Source organism: Oxyura jamaicensis, chromosome 26 (assembly GCF_011077185.1).
Source record: "Oxyura jamaicensis isolate SHBP4307 breed ruddy duck chromosome 26, BPBGC_Ojam_1.0, whole genome shotgun sequence".
Lineage (NCBI taxonomy): Eukaryota > Metazoa > Chordata > Aves > Anseriformes > Anatidae > Oxyura > Oxyura jamaicensis.
The window spans coordinates 3,516,970-3,531,941 of NC_048918.1; the positions used below are offsets into that span (position 1 = coordinate 3,516,970).

General features: G+C 59.1%; 1 protein-coding gene across 1 annotated transcript; it reads left to right on the plus strand.

Annotated features, from left to right (window-relative positions):
- Positions 1–249: 249 nt before the first annotated feature.
- On the plus strand, positions 250–2,236 carry SNRPE (small nuclear ribonucleoprotein polypeptide E). Its single transcript, XM_035347057.1, has 5 exons — positions 250–412; positions 618–644; positions 1,106–1,168; positions 1,377–1,455; positions 1,971–2,236. The coding sequence occupies exons 1-5, from the start codon at positions 359–361 to the stop codon at positions 2,024–2,026; spliced, it is 279 nt and encodes a 92-aa protein (XP_035202948.1). The 5' UTR covers positions 250–358; the 3' UTR covers positions 2,027–2,236.
- Positions 2,237–14,972: the final 12,736 nt, after the last annotated feature.

Below are 14,972 nucleotides of genomic sequence, written 5' to 3' on the forward strand. Positions count from 1 at the left end.
GCGTTTCAACCGGGCGCTGTTCTGCCATCGGCCTTCGCCGCCTCGGCCCGCGGCCCTGGGTTTCGCGTGTGCCATTGCTCCTGTACATATTTTATCCTTCGTTTTTATATTTGTATTCTATTTAAGAACCTGCCCCCCCCCCCCCAGCCTCGCTGCTCGCCAATAAACCTGCTGCGGGGACACCTGCCTCCGACCATAGAGATGCCTCCGACCATAGAGACGCGGTCTTCCCGGCCTGCTAGAGCGGCCCCCCGCGGTCCTCCAGCATCCCAGCGCCCCTTGCGCGCTCCCGCTCGGCCTCAGCGGCTTCCGGCGGCGGCGGAGCAGGAGCGGCGGGAGCAGCGAGGCGGCGGCAGCCATGGCGTACCGCGGGCAGGGCCAGAAGGTGCAGAAGGTGATGGTGCAGCCCATCGTATCCTTCCTGCGGCCGGGGGGACGCCGGGGAGGCGGGTGGGGGACGGCCTGGGGCCAGCCCGGGGCCATGGGGTCTCGGCCCGGGCCTCGGGGCTTGGCCCTGGGGCCTCGTTCCAGGTTTGAGGCCTTGTTCTGGGATTCGAGGCCTGGTTCCGGGCCTGGAGCTCTTGTTCCCGTGCTGAGCCCTTAACGCAGCGCCACAGAACCTCATCTTCCGCTACCTGCAGAACGTGAGTACCGCGGGGAGGGGATGGGGGTTTAGAGGGGTGGGGGGGAGTGGGGGGGAGCGGGGAGGGCCCGGGGCTTCCCCTCGCTGAGTTTTCGGCTCCTGGCCGTTGCTCGAGGCTGGGCTGTGGGGAATGGAGAGCCGTGCGGTGTGCTGGTGGGTGCCAGGATCTGCCGCGCAGCCCGGCGTTTCCCCCTCGTGTTAACGGGAGTGGGATCATTCAGCTGGGCGTACAGGGGTGTTCCGTTGTGACTGGAAATGTGTTCTTCAGCAAACCTGTAGTATTCACCCAATAATATAAATCCTAAAACGTCAGACTGTTAATTAAAACCATCCCTGAGGGTTGCTCCTTGGATTGTTTGGGAGCTACAGTGGCCACGGTTAGCAGGACTTTGTTAACACATGAGAGAACAAAACTGCTCGCCGTCTTCGTGTTCCGATTTACTCTCCTCCTTCGTTCTGCAGAGGTCGAGGATCCAGGTGTGGCTCTACGAGCAAGTGAACATGCGGATAGAAGGCTGCATCATCGTGAGTATCAGCGCGTCCCTGCGTTACGGCTTCTGTTTGCTTTCCTTCATTGACAATCCTACTTTTTCTGTCAAGAAAAACGAGCACAACGGGGAAAAAAAACACTGTACTTCTCTAATAAGTAGTCTTTGTTGTCCAGCCTGGGTCAGCAAAGCTGATGATGGTTTGTGTTGTTGTTGAGCTAATTGCCTTTGTTGCTGATTTTTAGGGCTTTGACGAGTACATGAACTTGGTGCTGGACGACGCAGAGGAGATTCACTCCAAGACGAAATCAAGGAAACAGCTGGGTACGTCGTGTGTCTGTGTAACCCGAGGGACGCGTGGTCTGAACCCTGCCCGGGGGAGCCTTCTCGGTAGCAGCACTGAGGTACCAAGTGTGTGACAAGCCTCGATGTCAGAGCTCAGTGAGCCATTCCTGGCTACGTCTCTGTCCCTGATGATTTTTGAGCAGGTGGTTTTGCTGAATGTGAGGGCGAATCTGTCCCAAATGGAGACCAGTTCTGGTATTTCGAACGTGTAATAAATAACAGAGAGGCTGCACTGCTGCTTTGTCTGCAGCAGGGCTGGCTGAAGGACTCTACTCACAACTCCTTCAGCTGCACCTACAGCCGGTGACCCCGGGCAGTTCTCACGCTTGCTGTGATCTCTGAGTCAAGGCAGGGAACCACGGTAGCTGTGGTGTTTTTTTACCACCTGTTGGTGAACAAACCCTGCTCTATCACACGAAATACTTCCTGAAAACACGAGGTTGTTCTCAGGGTCTGGGCTCTCTCTAATCCCCTTTCCCTTCTCTGTGTTGCAGGTCGGATCATGTTAAAAGGGGACAACATCACTCTTCTACAGAGCGTCTCTAACTAGAATTTGCTGATAGAACAACGGTGGCTGCAGTGCTGCAGAGTGACTGAGTGCCAGGGGAACGCGGCCCGCTGGTAGATAGGAAGTTATTTGTAACTGGGGTTGCAGGAGGTAAAAAGTCCTTCCTTTGTGGGAGCAAGTTTTTTGTAGCTTGAAACAATACGTGATGTATTTCACAAATAAACATTTTTCACGTGAACTGTAACCGTAAAACATAACTCTGCTTGTTTTCAGTCTCGTCCTCTGTGAGTGGAGGAGGGGGAGAAATGTAGAAGCGGGGGCTTTTTTTTGCTGGGGATCTGATAAGTTTCCGATAACGATCTGTGCTTTCTCGAACATCCGCGTTACGTGGCCAGGATGGGCTCGTTCAGGGCACGGGAGCCCCACGCAGTCCTCGAGCCAGCACGGTACTAGTGAGGTTGTTGGAGATCTTGCATACAGCTGCAGCCCTTCGTTGCTGCAGCGAGAGCTTCCTCAGGTGCTTTCTAAACAGGGCCTCACTTCTTGAGGATCTTTTTTGGGGTGTTTATTGTGGATCCATCAGTAAAAGTATCTTAGTGGGCCCGGGAGGGATTTGGGGCTGTGGTGCAGTAACCCAGCATCTACCAGTTACTGACGCACGTGCTTGTCAAATAACACCTCCAGATCAGAGAGTGAGAGCGGGCAGCTGGTTTGGATTGAATCTGTCACTCCTTGCTGCTTTGGACGGTGTCTGTAGATGAAACCCTCGTGCTGTTCAGTAAGCGGGGGTATCAGATGTATCGCTTGGGTTTTTATCACTTGGTTTATTCTCTTATCCGTGTGAGGATCTGTCTCTCCTAGTTAGGTTTCCCCGAGAGAGCTGCGTTGGTTGGTGCATCGACCAAAGACGAGTTCCCTGGCTTACTTGGGACAACCAGTCCCCTCCTTGTTCTTCTGATCACAAAAAAATTGGAAAGAAAAAACCAATTTTGACTGTGACTGTATCTCAGACTAAGGTTACCTGAACGGAGGGATACGAATCTTGGTGCACCCGCTGTGCAAGAAATCCTTTAATCAGCTTTCACTTCTTCAAAACTTCCATTTGTGCACCATCATCACGAAAATTACTAAATTCAAGGTGGGAGATCCTTTCCTGAAAGGGAAGGGCAGAAATAGGAGTCTTGCTGTGGAGCCTACCCAGCGCAGTTCTGCCCGTCCGAGAGGTGATAAATACATCAGCGGCGTCACGGCTGACGTTCACGGTAAGACGCCTGTGAGGGGCAGCATGACACGTTATTGGCTACACCAGCTTCAGCTACGCAGCCTGCTGCTGGGATCGGTAATGCTAAGTCGTGCTCAAGTTGCTGAGTCCTTTCAGCAGGCAGCACAGATGGAACGTGCCGATGTTGTTTGGGAGTGGGAGGCGCTAAGAGTCGCCAGAAACGGGCACGTGGGGAACAAAATGGTATCTTACCAGGTCCTCCACATCTGCGTTGTGTTTTGTCCTCGGTTTGCCAGCTGGAGCTCTCAGGAGGTGAGGAAGGAGGAGGCTGTCCCAGGCCAGGCGTTGCAGGGAATCTGTGGTGCAGTGCTTGTAAAACTTACTGCCTGCGTCTCCTCTCACAGGCAGATTGTGGCCTCGAGGTCCTTTATCTACGATTGCAGACTCTCCTCGAGGTAATGATTGTTTTCTTCCAGCTGTATATGGAAAATCCCGTACAGGTGCGGGGTTGGGAAGAGGATATTGAACAGAGGAGCTGTTGCATCATGTCGCTTGGGTCTGGTTTATCCAGGGCCACTGACAATGAAGTAACGTTGGCTCGGAGCCTACAAGGGTCTGTTCTGGGGCTTTGTGCGTGGCTGGCACGCGGCTGCTTTTTGGGAAGAGTGGGGCATTAGGAGAAATAGCTCGTTCTTATCAGTAGTGCTGCTGCCAGCTCCAAATTGTGCACTTCGAGGCACCGTAATGCCTCCTAGAGCTCCTCTGCTCTCTGATATTATCAAATTAGTGCGAATGAACGTCAATATTGGAGTAGGTTGATGATGGGAGGAAGGAAGTCCAGGCTAATCAGCTCTGAAGCATCTCCTGATAAGGGACCAAAATAGGCAGTCATTATGTGCGTGGGGAAGTTGCAGAAAAAAAATAAATGAGAAGCTCCCCAGCAGGAAGCCAAAAAACTGCAGAAAGGCTGCAGGAGAGTCCGAGCGTGTGTAGATGTCCAGGAGGAAATCCAGCCCCATTGTTTGAGCAGCGCCTGGCACGGGAGCGTTGCGGTCCCAGAACAGAGCTTCCAGGCGTTACCAGCACCCGGATGGGGCTCAAAAACAATCCTGGCTTTGCCCGACTGGCTTCCCAAGAAGCACTTGTCTGTCCTCATAAAAACCAACCACAGGACTGACTCATGGAAATGCTCGCTGATTTATTTTTTAACCCCCAACCCTTCTAGCTTGCTGAGCGTTTCCAGGCCGGAGGCGGCGAGGAGGTAACGTCTCCCCGTGCGGCGGTGACCGGAGCCGGCTGCACGAGAGAGCCTTAGACAGAAGGGGGTGCTGCGGGCCCGGCCAGCTCCCTGCCCCTCCAGCCAAGTGGCACGAGCCTCCGCAGGAACACCGAGTTCCCCAGCCTTCGAGCAGCTTTATTGGCTCCCAAACAACCTGGAAGAAAGCAAACCGGGCTGCCTGGCGTGGGGCCGCTCTCAAAGCGGTGCGGCAGCCTCCCAGGGCGCCCGCATCCTGCCCCGCCGACCGGGGAGCCCTGCTCCTGGAGGGGATGAGGAGGAGCAGAAGGTTCTGGTTTGGACTGAGCAGGAGGCGGTGAGGAGGGGCAAGGTAGAGTGAACGCGTACAATTGGGCTCTGTGTTCAGAAAGCTCCCGCTGCTCGGCTTTCTGCTGGGTTGAAGCCTGTTGTGTTTGCTTTTGCAAGCTGTACTTTTCCGTAACGTGCAAATTCCTTTCCCTCCAGCGCAGGGGTAGGGGGAGCGGGGTGGGTCGGGGGGGTGGGTAAAGGCTTCCTTTTGTAGAAGAGTCCTCGAGGTGACGTTGTTAGGAGTGCCCCTGCGTGGGGGTTGTCGCGGTGGGATGTGCTGGGGCAGAAACACCACGCAGCAGTGCTCACAAAGTGCCCGTGGTGGAGGTCAGCGGTGACAATTTTCTTGCGCTACCAGCACTCAGACGTCTGTCACAAGCAAAAATCAAGCTGACGGTAGGTTGAGATACCATCTCGCTCTCCCCTAACATCTCTCGTAGAAATCGAGCTAATTCTTTCTTAAAAAGGGAGCAATCGAGACCTGCTTCTGCGCTAATGACGGCACAAGGTACATGACAGAGACCTCCACCGTGCGGCCTTCCAGTCTGAGAGCGTTGCCTTGCTCGTGGCAGCCAGACACAGCCAGACCCTCCCGGGTCCAGGTGGGGCGCGCAGCGTTGGCTTTGAGCTTTTTCTTAAAGCTCTTAGCATCTTCAGCAGCGCCGGACGGTGCTTTGAGTAAATGTTTGTGTCTGCTTTCTCTGCCTGTGGCTTCGGGGTTCTGGGAAAAAAAAAAAAAGGCTGCGTTTCTTCCCTGTTGCACTTGGGAATTCCTCGCCCTGGCCCAGCCCAGCCCTTTCGTGGGATGCAGCTCTGAGCTTGTGAAACAGCCCCCGAGGGGGGAGGCAGAGTGGTCCTGGCTTTCCAGAGGGGGACAGTTCCTCTTGTTCGTCAGTAGGACGATGGTTTGGGGAGTGATTTTTATGTGCTTGAACCTGCTGCATCTGAACCATCTGGGCTCCTGGAGGCACCAGCAGGTGTTGCTGGGTGCTTTTCCCCGCGGTTATTGCACTTCTGGTCATGAATCTTAGGCTTTTTTTTGTGGATGCGGTGGGCTCAGGCCTGGGTTGGCAGGAGGAGCACGGATGGGAATGGGCGCCCTGCACGGCCGCTTGCTGCGCCTGTGCTGCCTTCAGCATCTGCCGTATTTTCAGGCCTGGTAAGTTGTAAAACAACTGAACGGTGAGAGGGGTTTTCTGGCTGTTTTCCCTACAAGGGGAAAATCACCTGCCCTCCGTTGTGTTCTGCCACTGGCTTTGATCCTTCTTTGATCCCCCAGAGCCTCCTTCTCCCAAAGCCTTGCCACCTCGTGCTTGGCGCGCATTATCTGAGAACTTATTTCAAGTGCTGGTATGTTTTAAGGATTGTGTGCCTAAAAATAATAGTATCAAACCGACAACAGTGGAAGGTCAAGGACTCAAACGGCTTAGAAGCCGTCCCCTTAGGGCAGCATCTGAATATGGAACACTGGTGTGGAGGACGGAGGCAGGAGCTCGGGAAGAGCAGCCTCACGCGGTGCTGTAGCGCTTTCCTCAATTCCCTGCTTGTTCTCGGTCCGCTTCTGCATGGGATGGGATAATTTGGGACCTTTTTCTCTGTTTTTCTCGATGGCTAATAAAAACGGGCTCCTCTTTGGCTGAAGTCGGGGCTAGTGCCCACCAAAAGCGGAGCCGCTGCCTGGGGAGAGGGGTTTGCCGTGCAGCCGTTTTGCCCTTCTTCCCCCGAAGCCCTTGTCCAAGGGTTCTCATCGTACACAATGCCAAAAAACTGGCTTCAGCAGGTTTTGTTCGTGGCAGTACCCTCCGTTGGCAGCCCACACACAAGGTGCCCAGCATGGCTGCCCCCCCATCGTGCCTTTTCACATTCATACCCACCAGGGGCATCATTACTATTGTTTGTAACATCTCTTGGAAAAATGAGTCATGGGCATTTTGCCTGCCCTCAGCGGGGAGACTCTGCCACATGAGCAGCAGCAACGCCCGCCCCCCTGCTCCGCTGCCTCGCATACCAGCGGGCCCCTTCGTGCGAGGACTTGGCCTCGCTGCAGCCCCTTGACGCTGCTGCTTCTTGCCGGGGCGTCGCTCCCTGCTTCCCCCCGCGCACAAGCCTAGGAGTTTGGCTCGAGGTGCTGCAGCCAGCTCCTTCGCCCCGTTCCTGCAGGGTGTCTTCTCCCTGCTTGGAGCTGGAATATTGAAGCCCAAGTTGCCTGCACTTGTTTTTGGGCTCTGCTCCTTGCTCAGCGCCCTGTCCGTGTGGATAACGTTAGTCTGGGGCTTCTCCTGCAGCGCTGCCGCTTTTGGCTGCGGCAGGGATGGAGATTTTCCTGCCCAGCCTTGTTCAGGGTGGCGTTTCCCTGCAGGATCTGGGGCACGGTAAAGCAAAACCTCCAGCTACCACTTGAGCAGTTTCTTCTACACGCACACAAGTGTTTATTGCTCACCCTAAGGGTACCTGGGTCCCCTTCTGGATTTTTCCTGTTCCCCCAGAGAAGTCGTGTGGGTTCAGCTTTGCAGCAGGGCTCGCAAGGCCTTCAAACGCAGAGCTTCCGAAGCAGGGCTGAGCTTCCCCACCTGTCCTGCCCTGACACTGGCTGCTGCTTTTCAGCTTTTTTTTCCCCTTATCTGCTATTCTTTGGTCTCTTGTCTGCGAAACAGGAGCACTATCTAATAGTCCCCTGGGGGGCTGATGGGGTGGTGCGATGTCCTCGGCCGCGTGGAACAGCGCTGCGCACCGACCTGCTGTCTCTGCAGCTCTCCTGCTGCCTGGCAATCTGCTGCCTAAATCCATCACTTTTCCGGGGACGCTTCCCTGTGCTCGGGTCGGGGTTAGGTGCTCGCAGCAGAGCTGAGGAGCTGCTTCCAGTGGTGTTTTTTAACCTGAGCTAGAAGTAGGCCAGGACCCCCTGGTGAGGCTTCTGCCATTACGAAGCAGCCAGAACTCAGCTGCGATTTTTTTTTTTGCACATTAGAATGCTCTGAAGCAGAGGGGCGCTTTGAGCACCCCATGTGCCCTGAGCCTTTTCCCCCAGACCCCTGGGTGCTCCCAGAGCCTGGCCGTGCCCAAGGGCCACCTGCAGAGCCGCTCTCTGCCCCTCCAGCACCCGTCTCCCTGCAGCCCCAGCCTGTGGGAGCCCCCCCGCCTTGCCACGTGCAGGTGTCGGGGGGACCGACGGGCAGCGCCAACGGGAGCCGCGCTTCGGTGGAGACGGGCTCACGGCGGGTACCAGCATCCGCCCCTTCAAAGGCTTCGTTCTCAGCTGGGGCCCGGCGAGCCTCGCTGCGCCGCTGCCTCCTCCCCGAGGTGCAGTGTTTTGGAGCCCATTCCTTTATCGTAAATCAACAGCAGAGCTAATACAGTGAGGAAGTGAGATAATATCGGAGCCCAAGGTGGGCTCCGAAAGGGGCGCCCGAGACATGCGTGAGTTTGGGGGGAGAGGGAAAGGGGGGCTGCGGCAGGAACTCTTTATCGGAGAGGAAATGGCACTGCTCGAGGGGGAGACAGCGCCCGTGTGTGTGTCTGGGTTTGTGCGAGCGAGCCCCCGGTGCAGGACGGGATTGCTGCATTGTCCACGGGGCGTCCGGGCTGGGGACGGTCACCGGCAGCTCCCCGGGGTGGCAGTTTGGGGGGATGAGAGTCCCCAGAGGAGCCAGGGGCTTGCAGCAGTAGCAGCCAAAGCAGCAGCAGCGCTCCCCAGGGCTGTGGGGTGCAGTCCCCGTGGGACGGTCACCGTCAGCCCCGGGCTCTGTGGGGTGCAGCTGGGCTGGCACAGCTGAGATGTGAGGCCCAGGGGGGCAGGTTAGGGGTATGCAGGGGGTCAGTGCTGAGCCCTAGCCTCTCCTCAGCTTCCTCAGTGCATTTTCCAGGACTTGGAGGCAGGGGCAGTTCTCAGGATGACAAAATCAGCCACCCAACCCGAGCTGAACTCACACCTCTGTGAGCTGCGGTTGCTTCCCTTTCTTTGGTAACCCCAAACCCGGTTCTTTGCTCTTGTGCAGCCGAGCGTGGTCGGCGGGGGTATTGCCACAGCCTGAAGCTCCCCTCGAAGCCCGCAGCAGCTCGGGGCTGAGCCGTTGGCCACCGCTGCCTGTGCTGCTCTGTCCTGTGCCCCCAGCCCTTCCCTGGGGCTTGTCCCCATTCACAGAGGGGCAGGGGGGTGTCAGGGGCAGGGGGGTGTCAGGGGCAGGGGCTGTGCTGGCGCCCAGGCAGCACCCAGGTGCATTTGGGCAGTGGGGAAAGATGCTCGGCGGCAGCTGGTCTGAGCGCGGATCTCGCACGTCCTTTTAGCCCTCGGGCGCAAGGGCTGCCATCCAGCACAGGGGGGGAGCTGGGGGGAGCGGGGGCGTGCAGTGCGAAGCAGCTCTTCCAGCTCCTCGGGGTTACCAGGAGGGGATGCAGCCCCCTGGGGAGGGGGGGGGGGGGGCTCTGCTCCCTGCCTGGTGCCAGAGCACGGCAGCAAAACCATCGCAGGCTGGCTGATTTTCTGCAGGGTGGGTGTCCCCAGCCCCCTCCCCAGGCTCAGCCTTGGCTCTCGGGATGAGTTACTCAGCTTTGCATGGCCCCCGCGTTTATTTTTACATAGGCAGGAGCTATGCAAATAGGTCCTGGGCTTGGGGTGCTGCAGGGGAAGGAGCCGGGGCTGCACCGTCCTTCCCCAAGGTACCGATGGAGATGTCGGGCTTTGCGGTGGGACAGCAAAGCTCCCTTTGCTCCACGTCCCTGGGGGATTTTGGCATTCAGGGGACGCTGCGGGCTGCGAGGAGGCACTGCTCCCCCTCACCCGTCTCCCGCGGGTGCGGAGGGACCCCCAGCAAACGTTCCCAGGAGGGCAGCGGGAACGCAGCGTGGCTGCAGCTGGGGCACCCTGGTCCCCTCGGCAGCTCCGTTACGGGAGCCTGGTGACAGTGGTGAGGGGCTCGCTTCCCCTCCTAAGTGCTGGGGTTGGTTTTTCTTTGCTCCCTGCTCGGCTGGGTGGTCCCGGTGCCCCTGCCCGTGCTGTGCCGTGTCGTGCCCTGGCCTGTGTGGGCACACGCATGCTGCAATGGGCCGTGCCTTTTTGGGGAAGGGTGGCGAGGAGGGGGTGGGAAGGAAACATGCCTGCCTCGTTATTTAGTGTCCCACACACGGAGCCTGCCTGGCCCTCGGGAAACCTCCATCCACTGCGCGGCTGGGATCTGCAGCGAAAGCAAACAATGGGATCCCCAGAGACAACAATGCCCCATTGTCCTTTGAAGCCGTAACAATGAAACAATAGACCCCAGTCTGCCTCGCTGGTTCCCAGGCACGCCCCCTGCGCCTCCTCCCGCATCCCCGATGCCGGCTGGGCTCGGGGGCTTGTGCCGTCCCCGAGGACCCGCCGCCCCCCTTCCCGTCCTGCACCCACGTCTCCTGCCCGTCCCTGCTTTGTGGGGGGAGTCCTGGGGGTCCCGGAGCCTCCCGGTCCTTGCGGGTCGTGCCTGAGAGGAGAAGGAAGCGGCTTCCAGCAGGCTTTGATCCTCGGGGCTTCAGCAGCGTTGGGGATGGAAAAGTCCCGCTAGGTCACGCAGTCCGTGCCCCAGAGAACAACGGGACCTTGTTGTCTCTGGGGATGGCCACTTGTCAGCCCCTCCTGGTCTCTGAAGGTTTCCTGGTACATCCTTGCCTCCTCCTCCTCCTGGGGGAGAAACAACCACCACGGCTGTGCCCACCCCTGTCCCCAGAACCCTAAAACCCAGGCCACAGGCACCCCAAACACTGCGTGTGAGCGGGGGCCAGGGGAAGGAGCAGGAGGGGACGGAGGAAACGGGGTGCGGGGGTCCCCGCTGTCCTGCAGGGCTCCTTGGGGACCTCGGAGCCACTCCTGGGCACCTCCACTCTCTTCCTCTGCCTCCCCAGAGGGGCCAGGGCCAGGCCTGCAGCTGCTCCGTGCTCCCCCAGAGCTGCGGGGGGCTGCCTGGGAGCAAAGGGCACACCCCCACCCCAAAAGGGGCTGCGGCACCCCGGTGCTGGGGGCGCAGCGTGCGGGCGAGCGAGGTCCCCGTGTCCACGGCCCTCTGCTAAGAGTGGAGAGCGGTCACGGTCTGCCTGGGGCCACTTTGTCTTTTTGCCCCATTGTCCTTTGTCACAGGCACAGCCCAGCCTGGTGGTCCCCGGGGGACCCCAAAAACCCTGCTTTTCCCCAAGAGCACGGCCAGGCTCCAGCCTCCTCCGCAGCCCTGGCACCTTGGGCTGCGTGGAGCCCGCCGAGCCCCCTCTCCTCCCGGTTACCTACCGGCAGCCAAGCCCACCTGAATAGGTAATGAAAGGAGGAGAGAAAAGAGCCCCGAGCACATTGTGTTTCCAATGGGCCGGGAACAATTGCTAAATACAAATCACACAGAGAAAAGGGAGAGAGAGAGAGACAAAAGAAAGAACCCCGGCACAAAGGAGAGGAATGAAATGGTAAGTAAAGTCAAACAAAAAGGAGCCGGGCTGAGACAAAAGAAGGGAACAATATCCCCGAGGCAATAGGCTCCTGAACAATGGGGACAGTGACAGCGGCACAAAGGCACACTGTTTGCAAGTAGACGTTATCTCACACAGCCACTGGCAGGCCTGGCCGTGGCGCTTCTATTTTCAGGGATGCTTTTGTGCGGCGCTGAACAATATTCCTTGCATGGCTGCAGATAGAGAGATGAGGGGGGTTTGGTTCTATTTTTTTTTTTTTTTTTGCCTTGCCAGTGCCAGCTCTGTAATGAAAACAGGTTCGGCCCTTCGGAGAGCCGGCCAGGGCCAGGGGACGGCCAGGGCGGCTGCGATGAGGGACGTGGTGCTGTGGTGCTGCTGGAGGAGCATCGCCCGGTGCTGGCGCCTGCATCCCACGGGGCCACCGTGTCTGCGTGGTCACGGCGGGGTTGGCACCCCCGGGAGCCTCACTGGCAGCTCGGGGTGCTCACGTCCAGGGTTTTTCCACCCTGAGCTTTTCCTTTGGCCAGCTGCGCTCGCGGGTCCGAAACGAGGACGGGGCAGGGCAGAAAGATGGCTTGTCCTCGTTGGTTTTGTAACAAAACGCTGAAGGTCTGAACATCTGGTGCCTGCTGGCAGGGACGTGGGTGCCCGCTGGAGTGGGAAGCCACCAAGGTGCTCCCCAGCTCTTAGGGACACCCAGCAAGGCAGTGGCACCGCTTGGGGTGGCGATCTGCGGGGTCACGGCTCTGCAGGAGGGTGTGGAAGTCCCACCACGTCCAGCCTGGAGCCTGCAGCCCACCAGGCGGAGGTTTGTGCCCAGCGCGGAGCTGTTGGACAGGGCGGGCAGGGGCGAATGGCCACGCAGGCCCCTGCCAGCTGGCCTGCTGCCCGCTTTCCCCTGCTCTCTTGTGTTACTTAGGTTGGCAGGCGGCTGCGCGGGTGCTGCCAAAGCTGACGGGGCTGGGGCTCTGCTCTGGGCCCTCTTTGTCTTGCCTCGTGGCTGCGCATCAGGTTGCTGGGCCGCTGCTGTCCTCAGCATCCTCTGCTGGCACACGGCAGCAGCGGGCCCTGGGCCAGGGCGGCCATCAGGCAGGTTCTCCCAGCCCTTTCCAGAGAGTTTGTGGCTTTCGGTGGAGCTGGTGCACGTTTGGGCCAGTTCTGGCCTGGAAAACCCTTCTGCAGGGCCTTCCAGTTTGTCTCCTGGTGCTGCCTGCGGCCCTACTGGTGTTACCGGTGGCCCTACTGGTGCTGCCTGCGGCCTTACTGTGGTTTCAGGGTCCGTTACCAAAGCAGCCAGCCTGCAGCTCTCGGACCCAGCCGGACCCAGCCGTTTGGGCACGGTGTGATGTCCCCAAAGCCCCCCGCGATGTCCTGCCAGCTCCCAGCACGCTCATGGCATTGGCTCTCCTTCTCCCTCCGGTCCCGTGCTCGGAAACCCGTCCCTCCTACGCTGCCACAACCACGGGGACGTCACCGAGTTACTGTAAGTGGCTCGCAAGGGGAGAACTCAGGGTGTTGTGAAGGCAGAGTCAAAGGAACCTGGTATCGGCGCCGATCTCCCGAGACACCCAGTTGAGCAGAGGGGGCTCGGCGCTCACTTGAAAAGCTGCGTTCTGATATCGATCACGTTATCTGAGGGTGCATCCTGTTGCTAACTTGGGCTGCTTCCTCCCCTTAACAGCTGGTGCTGCAGCGAGATACAGATGCTGTGAACGTGCCTTCAGGGGACGGCACGTGTCCGGGGGGTGCTGCTGTGTTATTTGGGTGCTGGCGAGAAAGGATCCCTGATTTTATTTGGAGCACGAGCGGGGATGCTGCAGCGAGCAGGGCTGCGCCCGGCCGCTTCCTGCCCAGCCCAAGTCCCCGTGTGCCCGGCCTCACCGGGGAAAAGTACACGGGGGGGAAATATTTCGGGGCACTAAATCAAAGCGAAGCAAGTGTCGTACACTGAGCTTGCTCTCAAAGGAAAACGGTTCCCTGATCCTGACCGCCCGCTATCTGATTTTGCGGTCGCGTTCACGCACGTGCTTTGAGCAGCGCCTCGAGTCGCTGAGCCGGCGCGTGGCAGCGGCCGCTCCCCCGAAATTAAAGCCCTGCACCCCTCAGGGCTGGGTCAGCACAGCCTGGTCCCCGCAGCCCTTTAGGGACAGCAGCCCTGCTCCTTTGCCCATGCTCTGCCTTTGCAGGTCTCTTCTCCCGAGCCTGGTGTGTGAAAACCAGCCCGGGTCCTCCCCCCCCTCCTCCCGATCCAATTTCTCCAAGTCGGAGCTCTTTGCTGCAATTAGCTGGTGTTTAAACCCTCGCTAACCCTTTAACATCCTAATAACAATAATAATGATGAGTAATAATGCTCCACACGTCCTGCAGTGCCACGCAGCTAAAGATTATGCTCGCTAATTAATTAAGCCCGATCCCCCCCCTACTTTCCTCGGTGAGGGGAAGAAAAAAAAATCTCTGAGAGTCTCTTAAGAAAGGACATAAAGGCAGGGAAATCCAGGCACCAAAACAAGACAAATGGGGATTTGAAGACAATCCGGGCTGGGCCCATGTGACCCGAGGAGTGGACGAGGCAGGAGAAAGGATAAAAATGCCAAGCACAGAGCGGGGAGAGAAAACAACCGCCAGCTTAAAAATCCGGGGAGAGAGCAAAGCACCAAGATGAAGGGAGTGACAAAGCATCAAAGGGACGAGAAACCAAAGGCGTCGGAACAAAGGACAAGCTGGAACAAAGGACCAAAGAGGGGAGAACAAAAGCACTAAATAGAAAACAAAGGCAGGGGGACAAGAAAAGCCCCTCTGTCGGGCTGCGCTGGAGGGTCCCGGCCGGTGGCCGGTGGGTGGCACGGGCGGTGCCGCGCTCCCCGGTGGAGCCGGGCTGGTGGAGGGCGCCGGAGCCTGGGAGCAGCGGCCCCGGGAGCCCGGCTCTGCCTTTGAACCCGAGCTGATGGGCTCGGCCCCCAGCGCCGCGCTCCCGGGTGGCGAAGGGAGCCTGGGGACGTGGCTGTGCTGCCACGCTGCCCCCCGGCCCCCTCCCTGCCCGCTGTGTGGTCCGGGCACCCCCTCCCGCTCCCCCGTTGCTCTACAGCTCAGCCTGCTCGGCGTCAGCACCCCTCTCCTCTCCTCCTGCAGCACCCCAGCCCCATCTGCAGCCCCCTGCCCCAGCCCCAGCCCTGGGCACGGCATCGCCCACAGACGTTGCAGGCCTTGGCCGCCTGTTCCCCCAGACCCCCGCGGGGGCCCAGCTGTGCCAGCGGGCAGCAGGGACCAGGCACGAGGCTGCCAGGACGTCTGCGTCCCCCCCACCCCGCACATTTCCCTTAGGAGAGGAGCTATCAGCCGGGGCTGTGTGTGTGGCTAGCCGTAGCCGCGGGGCCAGCCTGCTGGGCCGTGCTCCGGGGGGGACAATTCTGGGCACCCGGATTAAAACCAGAGGCATTTGGGTTGGGAAGAGAGCCTCAGAGATGTGCCGCTTGGCTTGCTCTCCCTGACGAATCCCCCGTTTGGAGCTGAAAGTCCCCAGCAGGGGTGATACCCCCAGCACCTGCCCTGGCCGGGCACCTTCCCTGGGAGCCGGTGGTGGCTGCTCCTCTCCACACCTGGCTGGGGAAACGCTGGCAAAATTCCCCCGTGGTTTGTGTCTGCAGTGGGAGGGGAGGGGGCAGGGGCAGGGCGAGACCCAGGGTTTTCACCTGCACAGCCAGCAAATGCAGCGTTGTATGCGTGCCTGCCAGGAGGGAGCCTTCTCTTTGGGGTCTTGC